The sequence below is a fragment of the Panthera uncia genome, chromosome B4, assembly GCF_023721935.1.
Source record: "Panthera uncia isolate 11264 chromosome B4, Puncia_PCG_1.0, whole genome shotgun sequence".
Taxonomy (NCBI): domain Eukaryota; kingdom Metazoa; phylum Chordata; class Mammalia; order Carnivora; family Felidae; genus Panthera; species Panthera uncia.
In genome coordinates, this window is record NC_064809.1 from 36434370 (window position 1) to 36459506 (window position 25137).

Sequence of the window (25137 nt, forward strand, 5' to 3'; positions counted from 1 at the left end):
GAGATGAGAATAAAGGAGATGACATTTTTAAAAAATATGTACTTTGCTAACAAAGGATCTCACGATTTATGTGTTTCAAGACTCTTCTGATTCAAAATCAACTTCATCTATTCCTATTCTCCATCCCTTCTCAACTCCAGGGGGTAAGATAGGAAATCATAACTCCACTTGCTTTTTTTAAATTTATTTTAATGTTTATTTACTTTTGAGAAAGAGCATGTGAGCAACAGAGGGGCAGAGAGAGAGGGGGACAGAGGATTTGAAGTGGGTTCTGCACCAACAGCAAAGAGCTGATGTGGGGCTCAAACTCAGGAACCATGAGATCACGACCTGAGCCAGAGTCAGACACTTAACCGACTGAGCCACCCAGGTGCCTCCACCTGCTTTTTTTTTTTTTTTTTTTTTTAAAGAGGCTTTCCACTTCTTTACTAGAATGGGCTGATCTGAGGATGAGAGGGTATGGGGAACAAAGGAACCTGCTGGACTAAGAAATGCTGCATCTTGGCCTGCCCTTTGCAATATGAGAATTCAACACCAACAAGAGCTTCTTTGCAGGCTTCGCTCAGGTATCAATCTTGATGCAGGGTGTCACTGGAGAAATTTCAGAAAGCCCACAAGTCACCCCCAACAGCAGCTGAGTTGGGCACATGCTCCACCCCCAGCCAGGTGACAATAACTTCAGCTCATTCACCGGCAAGAAAAGCTAAAGCAGACTTGAGAATGGGTTATATGCCTGCTTTGGACACTGTCAGATCGCTTGGATAGGTAGGAAAAAAGACCTCATGAAACTCAAACATTACAAAAAGCACTTTCCTTAAACAAAAAGGGAATGAGTAATGGCGTGGTGTGCTGTAAAGAGCACTGCTCGGGCATCAGGGGTTCTGGGCCCAGCACTACTCTCCAGGCAGGTTGCTTAAAACTCTCCAGGCCTTAAATTCTGCATCGGTGAAATAAGGAGGTCGGGCAAACAGGTTACACTTTAAGAGGCAACTCAAATCACTTTATAGTGACTGTCTGCTGAGCTGTGTTGAGAAAGATCTTGAGACCTTCTTTTGGCTCAGTGGAAGAATTACATGCTCTCTTCAAAATGTCTGCCATTGGCCTGGAATAAGAAATGCAGGGGACGCCTGGGTGGCTCAGTGGGTTGAGTGTCTGACTTCAGCTCAGGTCATGATCTCACACTCCGTGAGTTCAAGCCCCGCGTCAGGCTCTGTGCTGACAGTTCAGATCCCAGAGCCTGCTTCAGATTCTATGTCTCCCTCTCTCTCTGCCCCTCCCCTGCTCATGCTCTGTCTCTCTCTGTCTCAAAGATAAATAAAAACATTAAAAAAAAGAAAGAAAGAAAGAAATGCAGGTATTTTTCATCTCAGAATTTAAAAATCTCCAAGATCCATTCCTGTCCTGGAATCCTCTAGGATATGTGAAAGACAGCTCCTAAAAACCAATCAAATGAGAAACAAAGGGGCTTTAAAACTGAAGAAATGATTTAAAAAAATAGTAATTTAAAAAATGACAATAAAAATGATTTAAAAGTAATAATTTAAAAAATAGTGACAATAAAAAATTATTTTAAATTTATGTATGTATTTAGAGAGAGAGAGAGAGAGCATGAGCTGGGGAGGGGCAGAGAGAGAGGAACACAGAGAATCCCATGTAGGCTCCACACTGTCAGCGCAGAGCCCAACACAGGGCTCAAACCCTTGAACTATGAGATCATGACCTGAGCGGAAATCAAGAGTTGGAAGCTTAACAGAGTAAGCCACCCAGGTGCCACTAGAAGCTAACATTTATTAAACATTATGTATCCAGAACTGTTCTAAGTACTTTCTATGCATTATTTCACTAAACTGCCACAACAAAATGAGGTAGAACAATTAATATTCCCATTTTACAGATAAGTAACTGGGGCATATTGAGGCTCAGTAACCTGTTTAATAAAGCACAACTTACTGAGAATTGGAGCTAGGATTCAAATTCCAGTAGACTGACTTCAGAGAGTTGCTCTTCACCACTATGCTATGAGGAAGGAAGAAAAGGAGGAATAAAGACGCTGGCAGATGCATGGAAGACACAACAGCAACCTCAAAAGTTAAGGTAGAAAGGATGGCTGTGTCCATAAGGAGGAAACATGGGCACAATGAAGCCTGTGCCAAGTCAATCCAAGTTCACTACCTGCCTCTTCCAAGCACTCCACTAATGCTTGCGAGCAGGATGAAGCAGATGGCCATGACCAGATTCTTTGGAGCCATCATTGGCTTCTCTAACAACCCTAGTGGGAGTACATAAGACCAACCCAGATAAAGTAGAAATAAAAGAAAATGTTTAAAAGAACCAAAGAAAATATCAACTTTGAGTTTCAGACAACTTAAGTGCAAGAGAAGTTCCAAAAATGGTTAAGGTCAACTGGCACGGAAGTAAGAAAGCCTTCAAGGAATAGATGGGTTAAAAGCACAGGTAGAGCTTTGAAAAAGCAAGCATAAGGAATATCATGAGACTGGACAGCAGCATTCAAGAGTCTGGAAGAAGACCAGCTCAAGATGGAGGAAACACCAACTCTGGTTCTCCAAGGACAAGAAGTGACAGTGAAGCTATTGCTCTCTGGACGGTTACTTCCAGAGTTTATACACGCTGTTCTCTATCTCTTACCAGTGGGACTGCTTCCTGACTCTCTCTCCCACCTAACTTCCGTCCCCAGTAACTACAGTAAAGGGATTTAATTGGAAGGACATCCCCAAATCAATCAAACTCTGGGAAGTTACCATGTACCAGGTAGTGGACAAAGCACTCAAGCAGAATTCTTGGCTAGGGACCCATGGATAGGTGTCAGGGGCCTGTGTACGTCCCCAAAATAGCATGCAAAACATACGAGGGGGCAGGCAAATTTCTGGGGAGAGGATCCACACTTTCTTCATCAGATTCTACAAGGTATGCGAGCCACAAAAGGTTAAAAAACTCTGCACTAGGGAGACAACGGGGGAAAATGCCCAGGTCCAGCACTCTAGAAATTCACTATCCCGTGGGGGAAGACAAACACAGACATAAATAACTCTGATGCAAGGCAGACTTTGATAAGTGCACTAATGGAGGTTAAAAAAAAAAAAAAAAAAAAAAGCCAGGAGGGAAGGGGAACAGGAGGGGAACAGAGGTTGATTCCAATTGCACTGTGGATAGGACATCCTCTCCCAGATCCTGGTTTTGGGATCCAAGTTTGTCCTGAGGAAAACCAACCACTACTACTTCTCCTCAGGCCCAGACAGAGCCTTTGACTAGCCCCTCTTTCTCAGGTACTCCCAGTGGAAAACTGAGTCTAAGGCTGACTCTATTCCTGCCAGGGAGGTGAAAGAAGGACATTGTTTTCAGGACAATGGGAGGCAGTAGGAAGAAGACGCTCAACCTGAGACTGAGCAATGACTCCCTTCTACATTTTTTCCTCTTTAACCCAGTTCCCATTCTCTAAATTCCTGAGGTACTCACTCATTTTGTGCTCAAGCATGTCCTCTACCCCTAGTTGTCTATTTTAGGTAAGTCATTTCTCAGAGCACTCCCTCATTCTCCAAGCTCGTCTTTTCTCTCACCTCTGTGCCCAGAAATTTTGTGCCATTACCATGTTTCATTTTCTTCCAAGAACTAATCACCATCTGAAATTCTTTTGTTGATTTATGTGTTTATTATCTGTCTTTTTTTCATGAAATGTAAGCTCGATGACAGCAAAGGCTTTGAATTTCTGGTTCCCTTCAATATTCTAATACCTAGAACATTGTCTGGCACATTTGAAGGGTGCAATAAATATCTGTGGAATGAATGTCTCCTGTTCCACTGTATTCTCCTGCAGGACCAGCACAATATCATAGCCCCAGAGAGGAGAATGTACGGAGAAATGAAAGTACTTTTTACTCATGAGAACATCTTTTGAGGTGCTGATTGTACAGAGCCACCCTTAAAATGATCAAGGCAGTGTAGCCAGAGAACCTCATGTGAAACCTACAACCCAACATTCTGTCACCTTCTACATCAATTTTACCACCAAATTCCATCACTTCTTTGACAGGTCTCAACTATTCTCTGTCACCCTTCTCAACTAGACACTCACTGCCCATACTTTAGGTCGCTGTGATAACTACCTGAGTGGTCCCTCTATTTCTAAGGCATCCTGCAAACTTCCAACAGTTTAATCTACCTATAATCATAGTTCCTAGGACATAAAAGGTATTCAACAAATGTCTGAAGGATCAAAGTAAAATCAGTGGATGAAAATAATAAAACACTGTGTTCATCACATCAAATCCCTGCTTTAAAAAATCTAGGGGCGCTTGGGCGGCTCAGTCAGTTGAGCGTCCGACTTCAGCTCAGGTCATGATCTCACAGTTTGTGAGTTCAAGCCCTGCGTTGTGCCCTGTGCTGACAGCTCAGAGCCTGGAGCCTGCTTCGGATTCTGTATCTCTCTCTCTCTCTGCCCTTCCCCTACTCGTGCTCTGTCTCTCAAAATAAACATTAAAAAAATTAAATTAAAAAAATTTATGTTGCTCCCCATCAAGTCCAAACTCAGCAGCCTGGCACATGAGACTCCAGTCATGTCACAACCGCTGTACCCACCTCATCTCCTTTTACCGTGTGAGCCTCTGTGCTACAGGATTACCTTTGCTTGTACATACAACTCCCAATAATTACAGGCCATTGGGGCTGGAAATGGTCTTAAAAATTCAAGCCAAACGACTCCTCTTTGGGAAATACAGTGAAATACTAAGAAATGGTGGACAAAATATGACAAACTTCTTTTTATTTACATAGTGAAGCATCCCATAAAGTAAGAGAAATCTCCAGCGGCCAAAAAATGAAGAACTGAGGGGTGCCTGGCTGGTCCAGTCAGTAGAGCATCTGACTCTTGATCTTGGGGTCGTGAGTTCAAGCCCCATGTTGGGCATAGAGTTTACTTAAAAAAAAAAAAAAATGAACTGAACATCACAGCAGCAAGCAGATACTAACACTCTGGCAGCTTCTTAGTTTGGGGAAACCAACAACTTTAGATAATAGATTATAAAAAATAAATTTGTTTTGGGGCGCCTGGGTGGCTCAGTCAGTTGAGTGTCTGACTTCGGCTCAGGTCATGATCTCGCAGTCTGTGAGTTCGAGCCCCGCGTCGGGCTCTGTGCTGACAGCTCAGAGCCTGGAGCCTGCTTCTGATTCTGTGTCTCCCTCTCTCTCTGCCCCTCCCCCGTTCATGCTCTGCTCTCTCTCTCTCTGTCAAAAATAAATAAACATTAAAAAAATTTTTGTTTTAAGTTATTAAAACTGGAAGAATATAGTATTTAAATAGCATTTTAAAAGGAACTTGAAATAGAACCAAATAAAACTTACAGCTTTGAAAAATATAGTCATTGAATCAACTGAGAAAATGGGGTAATGCCTCCCTCTCGATTTCTCTTCCAAATTTTCTACCCTTCATTGGGCCTGTGCGGTTTCCCCTGCCTTCCCCTGGAAGTTGTTCACCTGAGATCTCCCCATCATCCTCTCCCTTTTTCCAGCCCCTCAACTCAGCCAAAACAAAAAAAGACAACCAAGAATTGAGACGCTCCATTAACACTTTGTCCCTGGTTCATGAGGGAATCCTCAATGTCCTCATTCTTCCTGCCAATCTTTGACTCAGAGGTGGTGGTGAGCGGAGTTAGGAGACCAGCTGTTTGGTGAGGGGAGGGTGTGCATGTGCACATGCCTGCATGCATCCATTTGAACCCAGGGTTGGCAGGCAGGGTGGAAAGGAGTGGATCAGAGGATTTGTAAGAAGATCTCAGCAGAGAGGCCTTTAATCTTTGAGGCAACTGCTTGTGTGGAGACCATGTTGTCAGAAATGACCTTGGAGACCAAGTAGCCAGTAGCACTGGGATAGCTGCCACCTCTTAGTTCAGGCAACTGAGTCATGGAAGGTCAGGGCCAGAATGTCCCTTTGACCCCTTGGTGACACCAGAGAGGTTCCAAACCTACTCCTGAAAGAGGCATCTCCTTCCAAAGATTATGAGACTGAAGCCCTCTAAAGAAAAGGCACTTGGCCAAGGACCCTCGATAAGTCAGTTACAGAGCCAGGATTTAAACTATGATAACTGCCCAATGTTCCTGCCTTCCAGTCCTAGAAATCCTGAGTGCTACTCAGGGGCATGCAGCAGAGTGACAGGCTACCACTGCCAACTGCAGAGCTTGTGTGCCCTGACCATCCCCGACAGATCTCTCATTCTCAGCAAAATCCTTGACTTCTAGCCCACCCCTCCCACCCCCTAATGCAAATCTTTGCCAGGGATGGGGATAGAAAGATGGAGGCAGTGCTGAAGAAAAATAAGGGTGACTAAAAAGTATGCATTTGCTGGCAGGTGCTGAACATGGATGGCCTGGGGACTGATGAGGACTGGGCACAGCTGGGACACGGACTGAGATGCTGAAGAAACACTGGCAAAGGGCTAGTTGAGGAATGTATCTATCCATTCCTGCCTGCCCAGCCATTTTCTAATTCCTACCTGACTGTAAACACTCAGGGGAAGTGATGGGACCAAACATTCATTGAGCTCTTAATATGTACAAGGCTTATGTTAAATCCAACTGGGCACCTAATATGTGCTGGGCTCACTAAATTCTTATTTAGTCATAAGAAAATCTCTACAGGGAAGGCATTATTGCCCCCGTTGCCCAGATGAAGCATCTGGGGCTTGAAAAGGACTAAGTACCTTATGCAAAGTCCTGCAACTAGTGAGTAACAGAGCTTGGATTTGAGCCCTGCCTCGTCTTCAAAGTCCATAATTTTTTCCAGGAACTATCAATGCTTTCTACCCCACTCAGTCCCCTACAAGAAAGTAAATGCTCCATAAACATTTTAGGTTTTAAAATGAATCACCGCTGCAGCCATTCAACATTGGGGAAAAAAATAAAAATTGAAAAATACAAAAAAAATTGAAAAATACACATCACTCGATTTCTGGTTATTTACATATCAAATCCTTGGTCTGTTTGGAATGTCATTTCTCTGTAACCATCCCTTCCTTGGGCCCTCTTCCCCGGTCTTGATACCACAAAGCACAATTCAACCTGCTATGGAGTAGGAGGCATGTATAGCCTCTGCTAAGCACCACAAGAACACAGTTTAAAAGAAGAAACTAGGGGCGCCTGGGTGGCTCAGTTGGTTGAGCATCCGACTTTGGCTCAGGTCATGATCTCACAGTTCGTGTTTGAGCCCCATGTCAGGCTTTGCGCTGACAGCACAGAGCCTGGAGCCTGCTTCAAATTCTGTGTCTCCCTCTCTTTCTGCCCCTCCCCTGCTCACGCATGCACGCACTCTCTCTCAAAAATAAACATAAATGAATGAATGAATGAATGAATGAATGAATGAAACTGGTAGAGGAGACAGATAACATCTCTTCCCTGAGCCTGTTTTCTCATCTGTTAGTAAAGGGTTGGATCTCTGATGGTTGTGACTTTATGCTTCCATAAGCCACCTGTCTGGGCAGTGGCCACAGGTCTTCATGTGTATGGTCTCACCATTGGTCCAGCAGGGTGAGCATACAAGCTTGAGGTTCCTGGCCTTGTTGACCAGTCCCCTCAGTTGCTTTATCAGTAGTGATAGGGTGCCCCAAGCTTTATTGAATTTTCCTTGTATTTCTGTCACTATTTTTCACTGACACTGGCTAAGGCCCCAACATCTGTCAGTATATTCTAAGCTTTTAACGATACTCATAAAGAGGTGAGAATTTATTTCTGAATGTCGTTCAACTTTTCAGCACCTAAATAAGCTAAAGACAAAAATAAAAAAAGATCAGGAAAATTATTTTTTGGCTTTTTTATCTAGAATTCTTGTTTAAGGTATTCCAGAATCCAGCATCTGGTTATCACAGCTTATTACACTTTATTTTTTTCTTTTCAACAATCTCTAGATCAAGGCACCCAACCTGGGGCTCGAACCCACAACCCCTAGATCAAGGGTCACATACTCCACTGACTGAGCCACCCGGCTACCCCCTAATGGACAGTTTCATAGGGCTAGATCGCATAGCATTTAGGCTCTTGGTCTTCACTGGCCACTCCTTAAGTTATTTGTATCAGTTGTACTGGGGTACCTACAGCACAAGAAAGTAATTTTACAGGAGTTAATGTGTTCTAGATACACAGCTGTCATCTGGCATGATGAACATGCATTATTTTTGTAATCATAAATATTAACTTTAAAATAAAGCACATATTTTTCTACACAAAGCATAAAAATAAGCTAAGTTAATCAGTCTGTCCTTGTGATAGTGACTAACAGGGAATTCAAGGAGTGCTTCTGAAGTACTGGTAATATTCCGTTTCTTCATCAGGGTGCTCGTTACACAGGTATGTTCAGTTTGTGAAAATTCAAGCTGTACACTTATATGTGTACTTTCTTTATATGTGCACTTTCCTGAACATATAAGATACTTCAGTGAAAAGTTACAAACAAAACAAAACAAAACAAAACAAAACAAAACACACACACATACACACACCCACACACACACACAGAGCCAGGGACCACAAGGACAATTTGTATCCTTATTGTCTAAAAAAAAATTGGTTTAAGGGCACCTGGGTGGCTCAGTCTGTTAAGCGTCCAACTCTTGATTTCGGCTCAGGTTGTGATCTCGCTGTTCATGAGATTGAGCCCCAAATCAGGCTCTGTGCTGACAGTGTGGACAAAGCCTGCTTGGGATTCTCTCCCTCCCTCTCTCTCTCTGCTCCTGCCCCACCCGCACGTGCTCACATGCATGCTCTCTCTCTCAAACTTAAAAAAATTTTTTTAAGTTGGCTAGTAAAGAAATTTTTTAAAATTTAGCATAAAAAATAAATTACATACAAAAATATCACAAGGATAAAAATAATATTCATTCTTGCTTGTCTCATGGATACTTCTAACATTGAAAGCAGCACTTGTTAGAACCTAAAAGTCTGCAAAAATTTCAAGAGCTATCCATCATGGTTTGCTCAGAATATATAACATGTTCAGCCCAACGCCCTTTATATACACCATCCAAACTGTTCTCACCTCTTCCAGTAGTATTTTTTTTATATTGGGTAACATATAAATCTATTAATTGTGGATCACACAATTAAAGGGGTCTGAAAGCTCAGCTATACAGTTGGCCTGGTTTAGACCTCACCATCCTTGGATATAAGTAAAAGTGTTCGTGGAAAATAAAAGGGTAGGTTTTGAGACTGGTGGAACTTGGTACAGAACGAGACTCCAAGAACAGCCTCTAGGCCCCCTTCCAAAGCAAATTCTGCTATGGCGGCTGCTCCGCTCTGCTCCATAAAGCTCAGCACTAGAGGGCAAGACCAGGCTCTGTGGCCTGGAAAATTACTGCAGTGCAAGTACCAGCAGCTCCTAAAACCAGCACAGAAGTGGTTGCTTCAGAAGACCTCATGCTACAAAGCAGTTATAACCATGCAGGGCATCTGAACAACTCCCAGGACAGGGAGTGGTAAGTAGCCTTAGCACCCCTGAGCAGGTGAATGGCACCTCAACTTGGACTGAGGGTCCCTGGCTGGCGTGGGCAGGAGAGGTGGCGAGGTGTTTTGCTGCAATTTGCCTGGTCATGTCAGAAGGAGAATGGAAGAGACCAGGGAAAGGAGAGGCCAAGTCTGGGTAAGGTCTCCTACTGCCACATACGGCGTTCCAGGTACAGACCGCACTGGGTCCAAAGAAAACACACTTATGTAAAAAAGCATCGATGGCTTAATTCTTACCTTTTGCATATGTGTTGAAAGGCTATTGTTGTTTATATGTATTATGGTACAAGGAACAAGAATTCCTAGGTTCTATTCTTGGACTGGTCACTGATAAACAAAGTATCTGCCAGTGGAAAATATCAGGTGCTTGGAAATTCGGAGCTTACCATCCATAACCAGGAGGTATTTATTCAAGTGCCTAGTGTGTGCCCAGAATTGGATAGTGATTTCAAGATGCACACAACAGCCAGGTGGCCAGGATGGCAGCATAAAGAGACACAAGTAGGACGCAGGAACAGGAATCAGAGGTGCCACGGGAATGAAGGGCAGTCCAGCCAGCGCAGCATGAAACACAGTCCCAGGCCACCCGGAGGACAGGAAGCAGTTGTGCTTCCCTTCAACACTTACCTCTGCCTGAGTGTCAACCCTCAGCCACACCATCCCTGCTGTGCCCACACATCGGTCTCATTTGCTTCTCCTTCTCTGTCTGCCTGCATCTCAGGTTACTGTTCAGCCCTGAGTTACCTCTGCTACTAGAGGGTCTGTATCCTTTCCAGGTCAGAATGGCTGTGGTAACCCTGACCCCAGGAGCTGACATCTGTGGGTGTGCCTGTTTCAGCCCATTCAAAGTCAATCAGAAATCACAAGGGCCAACCAGAGAGATGTGTTGCAGATTTAAGGCAGCAAAAGCCGATTAATTCCTGGGCTTGAGAATACTTTGGGGTTCAGCAGGTAAACCTGGCACTAAAACGGAGACATACCAGACCCGGCCTTGTGAGATCTAGAAAGAGGCTGGTGCATGCTATCATTCTGCCCTGGCTCTGTGCCCAAATGCAATCTCTTGGCTCCAGCAACAAGTTAGTCCCAGCAGTAGGTCAATTATAGAGCAAAGAACCTAGAAACCATTTTAGTCCAGACCTCTGCCCTCAGGCAGGATTTAGCTAATCCAATCTGAACAAATGGGTATAACTTGTTAAAACCTGCCAGAATGGAGAGTCTTTAACTTCCAATAATAGTCTGTTCCCAGGGCTGCTTTTCAGCTGGTACACACCAGTACAGCTGTACCAGTTACTAAAATTCAGAAATACTTTTTTTTTAATTTTTTTTTTACCATTTATTCATTATTGAGAGACAGAGCACAAGCATGGGACGGGCAGAGAGAGGGGGAGACACGGAATCCGAAGTAGGCTCCAGGCTCCGAGCTATCAGCACAGACCCCGACGCGGGGCTCAAACCCACGAGCGGTGAGATTATGACCTGAGCTGACATCGGACACCCAACCGACTGAGCCACCCAGGTGCCCCAAAATTCAGAAATACTTATGAACATGTTGGTATACAGTGAGTGCCCCAAGCCCTCTGAATGTCCCACTACCACCCTGACCTGTCCCCAGGAGAGCTTCATGACTCAGCAGCTAAAGGGTTAATGCCAGCCACAGCAAGGGACCTTCAGTACCCTGTTTGTTCACGCATCATCCATACTAAAGTATCATAACACTGTTTTACCCTTGCCGGTTCCATCCTATAATGCTACCTACCCTATTCTAAAACTTTCAACTGCTTTTTCTTATCTACTGAAAAAATACCAGTCTTTGAGGTTGTTATTCAAAGTCTTTCATAATATAGCACCTTCCTATATTCTCCCTCCTACTCTCTGCTTCATCAAACCCAGATGCTCAACATTCCCAAACATTAACTTTTCCTTGGTCTTTGTTTACCCTGCTTTCTGCCTGGAATGGCCTTCTCTTTCCATATCCATTAAAATCTTACCAACTCCTCAAGATCTCCTGCAATGTCACCACTTGCATGAAGTATTAGCTGAAAGCACCACATCCCATTTCCAGAAGTGTCACAGCAACATCTAGATTCTATATTTGTAAAACTTAATGATTGTTTCATATTACGATTATTTTTATATATGCACCTGAACTCTCTCTAGAGAGACAGCTGTTGAGAGGGCAGAAACCATAATCTAGTCATCATTATATCTAAGCGACCTAGCACAATGCCTTGCTCGAGGTATGTGCTAAATAAATATTTGTTTAAATGAGTGAGTGAACAGCTCTAATTCTTTTGTCCAAGGGACCCATTTTCTATCTGTTAAAGATTTGGGTTGTTTTTCTCTAAAGTTACTCCAATTGTGGTTGTATCTCTTTCTACATATGGAGCCCAAATTGCACATCATCCATATCTTAAACTACTGGGTTATTCCGTGAAGATGAAGCAGGAAGCATGCTCCCCTGTCATTACTTTGCCACCCTGGAGTTTGTGACTGCCATTTCTCCATACACTTCTTCCAGCATCAGATCAATGTACCCGTCACACAGGGACAGGCAAATGAAAGGTTCTTGGTAAAGGAGGCTGGCCTTAACAGATGACAGGAAGGCTGATGGTAGAGTGAGTTGGCAGGGACTGCTAGAGAAAGGAGGCAGGGTGGCTTGTTGGGAAGCAGAGCCAAGATGGGACTCTGGTTGCTGTGGTCAAGGCCACGGATGCAGTCCTGGGAGGGAAGTTTTATTGCCCTGGTTGTTGTTGGTATGCCAGGGTGTAAAGGAGGGAATGCTAGCAAGACTTTCCTTACCTCTATTTTTAAATTCCTCCTCCCCTGCTCTCCCTCCAGGGGAAGAGTTCTGAGCTGGGAGTAAGACCTACAGGACAAGAGGGGACTTTGATGAAAGATGTCTGGGCTTCTTTAAAACAAAGAAGGATGGGGGCGCCTGGGTGGCGCAGTCGGTTAAGCGTCCGACTTCAGCCAGGTCACGATCTCGCGGTCCGTGAGTTCGAGCCCCGCGTCAGGCTCTGGGCTGATGGCTCGGAGCCTGGAGCCTGTTTCCGATTCTGTGTTTCCCTCTCTCTCTGCCCCTCCCCCGTTCATGCTCTGTCTCTCTCTGTCCCAAAAAATAAATAAAAAACGTTGAAAAAAAAAAAATTTTAAAACAAAGAAGGATGGGAAACAAGGAGCCAGAAACCACAGCCACTGTTTAAATCTCATTCCAAAAGGAAATTCAGGAAAAAGTAGAATACAATGGGACAGCCCAGCATGAAAACACCCTGCACAGCAGATAGGTTTCGGGGTTCTAAGAGGCTGAGAAGAGGAAACAAATGACCCATCAGTACCCAGGCTTGGGCTCTCTTTAAAAATGATAGTTGGGGTGGTACCTGGTTGACTCAGTCAGTTGAATGTCTGACTTCAGCTCAGGTCATGATCTCGTGGTGAGTTGGAGCCCCATATCGGGCTCACTGCTGTCAGACTGTCAGTACAGAGCCCGCTTCGGATCCTTTGTCCCCCTGTCTGTGCCCCTCCCCTGCTTGTGCGCTCCCAAAAATAAATAAATATATATATTTTTAAATGATGGTTAGAGAAATAAAGACATTGCTGAATTGGAAGCTAAGAACATTTTTCTGGGGAAGGGTCAGTTTGGGAAAGGAAACAAAGATTAAGGAAACCCAGTTGGGGGGGGGGGGAGGGTGCCTGGCTAGCTCAGTCTGTAGAGCACATGACTCTTGCTTTCAGGGTTGTGAGTTTGAGCCCCACACTGGGTGTAGAGCTTACTTAAAAATAAAATTAAAAAAAAAAAAAAAAGGAAACTCAGTCAGAGAGTTAAGATTCATCTAGAAGGGAAACCAAACAGACCCAAAGAATTGATAGCCAAGGATGAGAAAGACAACAGGAGTTAGAAATCAGGAGCCAGCATGTGAGATTACGATGATGGCAAACTAGTTCTGGTCTCCAAGGAGAAAGCACACTTAAGGTAAGGAAAAAGTGTATTGGGGGGGTGGGAGGGAAGGAAGGGACATCATTAACTTCAGGGTCACAAAGCAACTGCTTTCCTCTGTTTTTAATCTGTGCAGAGGATCCCCCTGGTTACCATATTAACAAAATGGTAGCCACATTGAGAAGGGGTGTCCCAAGGAGAGAAGGGAGATCCTTTCCCAGGGCCTCCCACCTGCACACACTACAACTGGGCATGCCCACTTGGGACTGAGTGGCCACATTATAGAAGAGTAGGCTCACTCTGTGTTTCAGAGGAAAGAACAAGGCTCAGGGGAGGGAAGAACAAGCTATGGGAAAGCAAATTTTGGCCATCAGAAGAACTCTCCAATTTGGAGCTGTGGGGCTAAGGCTAAGCAGAGCTGTCTTCATGATGTGCTGAGCTCTCTTGCATTGGAAAGGCTCAAGCAGGAAAGATCACACGATCTAAGCATCCAGACTCCAAGGGACCCTGGAGATCATTTAGTCTAACTTTCTCCTACCTGAGAAGCTGTCATTTTCCCCATGATCCTCCAACTAGCTAGTGGCAGAACCAGGATTGGAACCCCAGTCTCTTAACTCACAGCCAGAATTACTTCAACAGAGAGGTTCTGCCGTAAATATAGGTCTCTACCCTGAACCAGCTCAATTACTGACCTCAGTAATTCCCTCTCTTTGGCCACTGGAGGAGGCAAAGCACCACACCCAACTCTTGCAGAGCAGTTGACACAAGGACCTGTCCAAGCACCTTCTCACCGCAATGTCATCACCACACCTTCACAACTTCCGGAAAGCGGGAAGTGAAGGTATGGAAGACAATGTGCTATAACTCCTCAGGCTTGGGCAGGGAACCGCCTCATCTGGGAGTTTCTCCACTCCTTTTTCCTGCCATTACTGTCCTTTTACAGTCCCTGACACTTTCAGAGTTTTACTCTGTTAGCTCCATCAACAGTACATTGAAAATAACTTCGGATGGCCAGGCTGTTGAATTAAAACGAGGAAGAGGTCTTTCCCTCCCATTTCCCTAGGAGGAAACTGAGGCACAGAAAAATTAACTGGCTTTGTCTAAGTTAAAAAGAGGAGTAGGAATCTAACTACTGCCTGGTCCACCGTGTCGTGCATTGTCTCCAAGAGCAGGGTCTGGAGAGTTTAGTAGGTTCCGCAGCGTTCCAAGGAGAGCTTCGCATAACTAGTTGGAGGGATTGCCAGAACGAGGAGAGGGGTCGGCTCAGTAAGGAAGAGGAAGGGCCTGGGAGGGGGGCGGCGTAGGGGAAGGGGGAGGTGAGGGGGGTCTCGGAGGTATGGTTAAAATAAAGAACCCCAGAAAGCGCAGCAGGACTGGAAACGGAGCAAGCCACAGAGAAGGCGCTGAGCAAAGTTTGGGCCGCGCTAACCGGAGCGCGCCGCCTCGGCTGACACCGGCCGAGGGCACCCAGGGCACAAATCCCCAGCCCGCGCGTGGACCGCGCGTTTGTCTCGCTGGGGGGCTGCAAGCCGAGCGCTCTGGATGGAGGTGCCCGGCTTCTCAGCCGGCATCCCCGCGGGGCGGGCGGGAGCCTCTCTCCCCGCCGTCCTCCTAGGGGAGCAGCGAGCAGCCCCAAGGATGTCCCCGGCGGGCAGGCCCGGGCTCGGAACTCGGCAACCGGCCCCCCACGCCCCCCTTCCTTCCCGGAGTAGGCAGCCGGGCGGCGCCGGGCACCTGGACACGAAAATGAGTTGGAAACCAGGTCTGAGCCTGAGAGGCGGGTCTCCCCAAAGCGGGGGCCACCGTTCGTGTCTCCCCCCACCTCCCCCCCCCCCACCTCCGCGCCCTCCCCGTTCCCCCCGGCGCTACTTACTCCGGTTCAGGGGGTTCCCGCCGACCTGGGCCGACGCCACCAGCTCCAGATAGAGAGTCCAGAGCCCCACGGACACCAGGGCGAGCGCCAGCAGCAGCCGGAAGCGCCTCCGCAGCAGCTTGACCGGGCGCAGGAGCAGCAGGAGAAGCGCGGCCCGGGGGCTCCCCATGGCGCGGCGCCCCGGCGGCCGCCGCCAGCGCTGGCTGCTCCGCACCCAGCCCCCGCCCCCCGGCCGGGCCCAGCGCCCCCGGCGCACGGCGGCCCAGCCCCAGCCCCTGCCCAGCGTCTCAGGGCTGCGCGAAGGCCGTGTCCCCCGGCCGCTCTCCAGCCGGGCGCCGGCTCATGCTCCGCGCGCGAGGAGTCCCTCCGGCTGCGCGGGCGCCTCGCGCCGCCTCTCAGGTCTCTCTCGGCGAGCCGAGCCGGCGCCTCCTCCCCCGAGTGTCCTCCGCGCCCGGCTCTCCTCTCCACTCCTCTCCTCGTCGCAGGCTCGCAGCCGCCCGCCCTCCCTCCCGCCTCCTAGCCCGCTCGCCGGCTCTCACACTCTGCCCACAGGCAGGCTTCCCCTAGGTGCGCGCCGGCCCGCCTCTCCTCCGCTGCCTCCCGCTCCGGCTCTTTCTCCCAGCTCTGGGCGCGACCGCACTCCCACCTGTCCCGCCCCCGCCCAGGCCCCGCCCCCGGGGCACAGGTGGACTCCGCCCCTGAGAAGCCCCAGGAAGAGGGGAGAGCCCCTCTGGACGGCGAGAGATGCGGCCAGAGATTGGCGCCACCGCCAACTCGGGACGTTTGGGGTGAAGGAGGGGGCCAGTTCTGATCCGAAACTGGTGTGATCGAGGGCAACTGAGGTACCGCCCAGGCATTTGGTGGTGGTGCGCCCCAAGCCGAAGTGAAGTAGAAACTGGGTAGAGGGGCGCCTGGGTGGCGCAGTTGGTTGAGTGTCCGACTTCAGCCAGGTCACGATCTCGCGGTCCGTGGGTTCGAGCCCCGCGTCAGGCTCTGGGCTGATGGCTCGGAGCCTGGAGCCTGTTTCCGATTCTGTGTCTCCCTCTCTCTCTGCCCCTCCCCCGTTCATGCTCTGTCTCTCTCTGTCCCAAAAATAAATTAAAAAAAAAAAAAAAAAAACGTTGAAAAAAAAAAAAAAGAAACTGGGTAGAAGCGGGGTGGGGGAGTGGGGGAGTGGGGGAGAGGTCATGCTGGGGAAGAGTTGGGGATACCGCCTGAGGCTTGACTCCAGGACCTTTCGTGGCCCGTGACGACCCTACTTCCTACTTTAGGTATCAAGAGTAGGCATGATATTAGTTGGAAGGCAATGACCACTGAACTCCGTCAGTTTCTTCCTCCAGGTTGGATCTGAACACCCTTCTGTCCCAGACTCAACCACATCAACAAGAGATGCTGGGGAAGTTGTATGTACCCCAGACTGAACTCCAAATGGTTTCTCCCAGACTGGGATGAAAGAGCTGTTAGGGGAGAGTAGATGGAGCGTTCTAAAGAAGAATTAAAAATAAAACAGAAAGGAACTCAGAATTGAAAAGATCATCAAGATATTCTGTGTTCCAGTTCTCTGCCTTCTGGCAGGTAAAATAATTATTATCTGATTTAAGGGAGATAATTGAGGTCCAGGGGAGCAGAGTTGCCTAAGGACATTCAACAGGTAATAGTGCAGTTTTCTTTTCCACTCTCCTGGGGGAAATGGTCAGGAGACTATGAAAGAAATGAAGGATCAGAAGAATTCCCGGATATTTTTTTTAACTTTGTTTGTTTGTTTGTTTGTTTATTTATTTATTTATTTATTTATTTATTTTGAGAGAGAGAGAGAGAGAGGAGGGGGAGGGAGGTGGGATAGGGTAGAGAGAGACAGGGACTCGGACCATGAGATCATGACCTGAGCTGAATTCAAGAGTCAGATGCTTAACCAACGGAGCCACCCAGGTGCCCCTTTTCCCAGATATTTTTAAATCAGACCGACAACATGCAAATAGTGTTCCAAGACAGAAGTTCACAGAATTGAGTACTGTGTTTCCCCTTCTCACTGCTAACACTTTAGTTGGATGCTCAATAGTCCACTAATCTTTAGGGACTGTTGTACTTTTCCCAATTAGCCCCCAACCCCCAACATACTCTCCACTACCACCAGATAGTCTTTATAAAATTCTTTTACATATTCATACCCTTGCTCAAAAATATTTAATGGCTTCTTAGTGCTTACTGATTAAAATGCAAACTGTAAATCTGTAATTCAAGGCTTTCCAAAACCTTTTCCAACTTTATATGACCAATGAAACATGCTTTAGCTAAAATGAATTCATTCACCACGCTCCAATACATTTTGTTTTTTAGTTGGTCAAGTTTGGCCTTTGCTTCAAGGTCCATTTCAGGCTCTATGAAGTTTTCTTGGACCAGCCCAGTCTTGAACAACCCCATCCTGCTTGGAGCTTTAGTAGAACTGACAGCCTGCCCCACCCACTGATACGTACAGACTCCCCAACCTCACTGTGAGGCTCCAAAAGTGGGAAATTTGCCTTCTCAATATGGACCACAAAGTCCATTTTAGCATTCATTAATGTTTGAGGAGCAAACATCCCTCAGAACTTTCGGTATACTTCATTTAAAAAAGGTGGATCTGAAGAACAATTCTCTCACAGTAGCCCCAAGAAAATGTCTGCAAAGTTCCAAACCATAGATGTGACATTTCCCGTGCTCTTTTCTCTCTCCAAAAGACTGAGAGACAGGAGCAGCCAGTGTGGACAAGCTTGGCTGAGGCAGGTGGGAGGTGATCAGGGTCTCGGTAAATAGAGCCTTTCTCTCTCTGTTTCTCTCTCTCTTTTTCTCTCTTATTGGGAGCAACCAGACTGGCTGTTAGGCTGAGTCACTTTCAGGACTTTGTGATGGAAACAGGTGGCAGCCCTGCCACAATCTTCTCTTCAAGACTAGCCCTCCTGGGAGAACACATACAACCACTTCCATCAACCAAACCCTTGAACTATTATGTGGGAACTGGGAGAGATATAACACAGAGAGCATGCCATTTAGTCTAGGAGAAAAGATATTCCATAGAAAAAGAGATCTAACAACATAAAGGCTGATTTTCTGGTCCAAACAGTGAATTCCAAAGAAATTCAGAAAAGGAAAGAGATCACTTTGCGTACCTCAGTTCTTTGCCCTCCTCTTCCCACTCTATGTTCTTATACCTTAAAGAGATCATTTCTGGGGCATCTGGCTGGCTCAGTTGGAAGAGCATGCAGCTCTTGATCTTGGGGTCATGAGTTCAAGACCCACATTAGGTGTAGAGATTACTTACAAAAAAATGAATAGATCATTTCTTTCTCTACTTATGGTGAGAAGGTGCAGGGGTAGGCAGGGATAAGGAGGGTGGGAAACCTTGTGGCTCTCTCTCCCTCTTCTGTCTTTCCTGCTGTGGTTACCTCCCCGGCACAGAGATATCCCTCACCCCCAGAGTCTGCTTTCAGACTGCTTGCTCCAAATCCCTTTTGACTCCTAATATCACAGCAAGGCAGCAGCCAGACTTTGAGACCCAAATTCTTTTTTCAATCAATTGAGCTGGCTGTCATTCTCCCTGAGGTCCAGAGCTAAGTATATAGGTTGAGGTATAATTTTAGTGGCACAATATTGCCGCCAATGTCTGTTCATTGTCATGTCAATTTAACTGGATGCTCACTCATTCTTCTGATGGTTTTCACTGTCCTTTTGCTCTCTCACTTCAGCCCTGGCACCTGTCTAGAATGCCCCAGGGTCACATTGCAAAACCACACCTGAAAAGGAAAATCATTTCCATCATGCCCACCCTCTGATGGGGTGGGCTCTGGTCTCCGGCTTGGCTAGAATGTCAGCATCAGGTCAAGCCCCAAATTTCTTCTCCCAAATTACAGAAGCTTTGTGAGAGAGGTCAGTCTAAGCTTTCTAAAATAGGCCAAGGTTAGCACAGGGACCAGAAAATTCTGGTTTGTAGAGAATTCAAAAGGGAATTGTGTGCAGTGACGAGTAGGTGTGGTGGCAGAACTCTTGTGTCTGAAGCAATTCTTATTCTAGTCATAGGGATGTAGCATATACTGAGTGAATCCCATGATCCTGGGGCCACCCTTTCCATTTCCTCAAACCTGACACCTACAGGATAATGTGGCAACTTGAGCTTAGAGAACAATTTCATGTCTTTATCATATGTGTTTTATTTCTCACAACCACATTAGAGTAGTAGGAAAAGTATTTTCCTCTATTTATGAACTGCACAAGCCTCAGTTTCTTCAAGGTGATCTGCACCAAGTTCACATAAACAGTAAGTGATGGAATCAGAACTAGAACCAGATTGTTAGCCTCTGGTTCTCTCTCCCTCGTATCCAGAGCACTCCTTCTCTGGCCTGACCTTCCATACTTCCTTCTGCCCATACAGACCCTCACTCTTGTTTTTCACTTCCGGAGCTTCTCTGCTATTCAAAAGTATTTCATGGAGATATCTTGGTAGTGGAAATTCTTTTCTTTTTTTAAATGTTTATTTATTTTTGAGACAGAGAGAGACAGAGCATGAACAGGGGAGGGTCAGAGAGAGGGAGACACAGAATTGGAAGCAGGCTCCAGGCTCTGAGCCATCAGCCCAGAGCCCGACGTGGGGCTCGAACCCACGGACCATGAGATCGTGACCTGAGCCGAAGTCGGACACTTAACCGACTGAGCCACCCAGGCGCCCCTTGGTAGTGGAAATTCTGATGATAAATCAGTGAGGGTTTCTGGACCATCACTAAGTCAATGTCTTAGGCTGTGAAGTGGGGAGGAATGAGTTCCTTCACTTTGAGAGAATTCCTAAGAGAGAACAGTGCTGAAGCTATCTCCCAGTGCCATGGCCCTCTCGGCAAGCATTTATTTATCTCTTTCAACTCACGTAAAACATCTGTGTTTATAGGTTTCACTAGTTCCATTTTACAGATAAGGAAATGGGCTCAGAGATGTTTAATATCTGGTTCAAGGTGATGTAGTGACCTGTGTCTTAAATGGAACTCAAACTCAGGCTTACTAACTTCAGAGCCAATGCCTTTTTTTTTTCCCCTTTGCACATATTTCCCTGGAAGTTCCCCTGGAGCAATATATTCACCCTGGAAACTCTGAGCTCACTCTCAGCACATCCATAACTCACCGAGCCACATGATAATTCTTCTCATTCTCCCCCTTCCCAACCCTCACCAATGCTTCCTGCTCTTCTCTTTACAGAAGAAGTCACTTTTTCCTCTCTCTTCCTTCCATGAGTCCCATCTTTTACAAGACTTTCTGCAGTTTGCTCCTTTGGAGACTAGTCCCGGGAGAAAGTGGAAACCCTCACTGAATGCTTCTTATTGGATATTCCTCTGGATTTCCAGTGCAGTTGGGGCCTTCTCTCTGGATGATAGAAAGAATTGTATGAACTAAGCCCCAAGCCTTAGTTTCTCTACATTTGTGGTCCTAAATAATTTTGCATACTGGATTGGGAAACAGATGAACATTTATACCATCTTTATAGAAGAATATGTACAAGATCGCATCATAGAGAGTCAAATGAACCAGATGAAGAGAGTCAAAGAAAAGATGAACAGAGGGCAGAGATGTTATGCTGAAGTACCAGAACAAAGCTCCTTGGCTTTCAGGAAAGATCCCGGGCGATTCACATACTGAGAGCTATGACTTCATCTCCCTCCCAAGCAAATGAGTTCTTCATTCTATCTGTCGCAAATGCAAGGCATGACCCAGACCAGAACTATATGCTTCAAAGCTTAAATTTGGCATCTATTGCTAGGTTTTGCTTCCCTTTCCAGTGTGCAGTGTAAATGCCTCCAAATTACTACCACTTGTCTTCCTTCCTTCTTCCCCCAGGGAAAAGGATTCTCTAGCAAGTCAACGGACAATTACCCAAGTCAAAAAATTAACTTTGACTTGTTCACGCTTTTCCACAGAGTAGTAGCAATATTCCCCTCCACTCAGATTTGCTTTGTTGGCTGGGAGACCCACAAGGAGAAAGGGTGAACAGTGCTCTTCATTGCTCATTAGTTGGTGCTGAAACAGAGGCTAAATGAGCCTTCCCTGAAGCTCCACCTCCAGTCTCTTTGACAACTAATTCCCACTAGAATGACAGTCTCTCCTGTCTGCATCCTGCAATCTGCTACTACAGATAATGGTCAGGAACTTTGTAGCTGAAGTTAAGGCATAGTGACCCCCAGTTCTGGGTAGCTTCTGCCTCATTCCCACGTCCTGGGAATGTTTGATGTCTAAGAGCTCTGTGGCTCGCCATGGTGCTTGGTGCTTTAGTACCTCTCAGTGAACTCTTGGTGCTTTCTTCTCTTCTCCCAAGACACAACCCACATGGTTGGTCCCCACAAGCATGAACACACACAGGTGTACACACGCTCCCCTTTGGGGGGCTGTACAGATGGTAGACTCAGAGGCAGCTTTCTGGCATGACTTAGCTCTCTGGCACCACCTTCTGCAGCATGGAGGGTGTTCTCAGCATTTTCAGAACACGCTGTAGGTCTCTAAGCCTCTGGGAGAGACTGGATTTCCTACCTCTATTCTTTCATCCTGAAGAAACTCTTCCATATACAGCTATCACTCCAGACTTCCCAGCTTCTCAAATCCCTAACAGGGCTTGTCAGTGACCACATCTGTTCTACGACTCTACAACCTGTACTCCTCCTATAGCATCCTGCCCAGAAGTCATTCAATAAACACTCTGTAACAACGGAAAATGTTCTTACTCCCCTGCCTCCTCTTCAGCCCACTCATTTAAGGATGTCTTCCTCTATTAAAGCAAAAGCAAGAACACAGATGTTCCTTCCCATGCCTCAAACACAAGTGAATCCACTCACCTGCTGGGAATGCTGCAGGCAACCCAGGCAAGTGCTTGGCACGGTTGGATGAACCTCCCTTATGGCTTTGCTAGGGAAGAACAATGATCCTAATGGCCAGTACATGTGCAGAGTGCTACAAAACAGCTCCAGTGCTCAAACCCCAGACAGACTTTCTGAAAAACTTCTTTGTCTAAGTTCATAGGTCCAGTCTATAAACTCTGGTGAGAGAACCCCAGCCATGCCACTTAACACTCAATCACTGTGGCATCTCAGCAGCATGTCTCCGTTTCCAGACGGCGATGCTGGGCACTGATGAGAGTCAGAACTGTTGGTTTCGGGTTTCTCAGCCATGTTATCTAAGGACCGGCTGCTTGGGATTTGATCAGGGCTGGTTTGGGAGAGAGGCAGACGCCGTCTTTTCCCCAGAACAGACTACCCTTTGAGCTCTGCCGCCACCCGGGCTGGGGATGGAAGAAAGAAAACAAAAATCCTCACTGTATGTGGTTCTCCGGAATTTAACTTGGCTCTGGAGAGGGAAAATTAAAGAGCAACACTGCTCATCCACTCTCAACGCCCTCTGCAGACAGCAAAGCCCATTAGCACTGAGGCTTGTCAGGACTGGGAAGGCATTGGGGTGAGGACAAGGCCAATTTCTCTCCCATCTCCTCCCTAGGCCAACACTAAGGTGTTGAGTAGGGAAGTCTGATTTAAAGTCCCTTTACAAGAACCAGCCCTTTCACAAAGATGGCACTGAAGACAGAGAAGGAAGCCCCTGACCCTCCCAAAGCTGAAGCCAAAGCAAAGGCTTTGAAGGCCAAGAAAGCGGTGCTAAAAGGGTCCACGGTCACAGGAAAAAAAAGATCCGCATGCCACCTACCTTTTGATGGCTCAAGACACTGTGTCTTCAAAGGCAGCCCAAATAGCCAGGAAAGAGCGCCCCCAGGGGAAACAACCTTGACCATTATGCCATCATCAAGTTCTCGCTGACCACTGAGTCAGCCGTGAAGAAAATAGAAGACAACCACACACTTGTCTTCATTGTGGATGTCAAGGCCAACAAGCACCAGATCCAACAGGCTGTGAGGAACCTCTATGACATTGACGTGGCCAAGGTCAACACCCTGGTCAGGCCCAATGGAGGGAAGAAGACATATGTTCCACTGGCTCCTATGACGCTTTGGATGTTGCCAACAAAATTGGGATCATCTAAACTGAGTCCAGCTGGCTAAATCTAAATATAAATTTTTTCACCATAAAAAAAAAAAAATAATGAAGTCAGTTTCCAAGAATCAATTGAGACAGAACGTTCTCATCAGGCTAAGCTATGAAGAAAGGAGAGAAACCCAGTCTAGTGATTTGGGACAAGGACAGCGCAACTAGTCATGTGATGAGATTTTTTTGTTTTGTTTTCCTGGCCCTTCATATATTCACTGCATACGTGGTGTGGGTGTGGTGTAGTGTAGGGTGGTCAGGGTGGGTGTTGGGGGTAAGAAATCACTTTGGGAGAAAGTGAAATGCTGAGTTCTTCCTAAGTATTTATATTCCCTAGAGCTTCAAAAAAATTCTTCTGCCTTAACAAAGATTCTGCTCTTCAACCTGACATCTTATCCTAAAAAGAGGCCTGTCAATGCAAGTCACTGAGAGATACACATGGAAAACCCCTGCATTCCATTATCCCAGCTCATTTTAGGGGACATTTCATGTTCTGTTTTCCTTTAAGTCATTAGCAAGTGAACTTGGGGACTTTAAATCAGTCTCTGATTTATTTCTCTCATCTGGATTCAGTCACCCTTTGCTATACAGTTTCCCATCCCAGTGCTACCTTTGCTTACTAGGTGGATACTTTGCTTTCAGGTAGGTTTTCCCTTAAATTCCATGCTGTTCCTGGCTGTCAGCAGAGCATACAACTTTTGATCTCAATGTTGTGCGTTCGGTCCCCATGTTGGGTATATAAAAAATAAATTAATTAATTAAAAATAATAAAAGTTTTTGTTTTGTTTTTTTTAATTTCATACTATTCTCAAGGGAGATTACTCCTGCTTTTCGATACCTCTAGGCAAAGAAATCCCCTAACATTCTCACCATTAGTTGCTGGAATCATGGAAAAGCAGATCACCTAGGGAGGATCCTGTGGGTGAGAGAGTCCTGGGAATATTGACATTGACATGATAAGCAGAAGGGAGTCAGACAAGGAGTGAGCAAACCCAGCCGACAGAGGAGTCAGAGAGGACAGAGAGATCTACGAAGCAAGAACGTGTGAGGATGGGGTGGCACCCTCAAATGCGAGTGCTCAGGAGGTGAAGCTGGAGGCCAGGCATGACACAAGATGGGGCAGGATGAATTCAAGGTTACAGTCAGACTGAGTAGAGGTGAAATACAGAATCCTGAAGACATTATAGAGGATTTGAACAAAGAACATATAAAGAAGAGTTTAATAAGGTCATTTTTGGGGGGAAGGAATTCATTGCTTTGATATAAAGCAAGAAAGAAAGCATAGCTTTTGGCACATAGAGAGCATAGCTCTTCTGTAGAAGCTTATCAGGTGGTGCCCTGGCCTAGGAAGTGATACAAGAGTGTAGGGCAGAGTGGAGAATCACTCTAGTTAAGTAAAAGAATCCCAGACAGACCAGTCCAATCTTGACCAATTATCGAGCTTGTGGCCAAATGAAATCTTACAGAAATATGCATGACAATACATCAGACTCATTCAGATTTTGGATCCCTCCATTTAATATTTCATTATCCCTTTCTAAATGTCAAGACAGAGAACAGTCAACAAAGTAGTATCAAGATTGTACTAATTTAAAATTAGCACCGATATGGTTAAATACGAAGATGTTTAGTGGATTGGACAATCGTGAGCCAAAAGAGAAAGGAAATGCCACAAAACCAACAGGAGGTCCATCAGAAACACCGTGGTCCAATTTGGAGTTTGTTGGGATGCAAAAAACAGCAGACTAGCCATGTCAAAATGGAATGGCTGGGAGAAACTGGACAAATAACAT

The 25137-nt window shown here is 46.2% G+C and overlaps 1 protein-coding gene and 1 pseudogene across 1 annotated transcript in view; one reads left to right on the forward strand and one right to left on the reverse strand.

Moving 5' to 3' along the window:
- B4GALNT3 (beta-1,4-N-acetyl-galactosaminyltransferase 3) overlaps nucleotides 1-15477 on the reverse strand; it is a 97707-nt gene extending 82230 nt beyond the window's left edge. The window contains exons 1-2 of the mRNA XM_049626650.1: nucleotides 15309-15477; nucleotides 14720-15169 (exon numbers count right to left, since the gene is read on the reverse strand). Of these exons, the coding sequence (XP_049482607.1) occupies nucleotides 14720-15169; nucleotides 15309-15477 (619 nt within the window). The remainder of the gene's footprint in view (nucleotides 1-14719; nucleotides 15170-15308) is intronic.
- A 6246-nt stretch (nucleotides 15478-21723) lies between these two features.
- LOC125920395 (60S ribosomal protein L23a-like) lies at nucleotides 21724-23473 on the forward strand (annotated as a pseudogene).
- Nucleotides 23474-25137: the final 1664 nt, after the last annotated feature.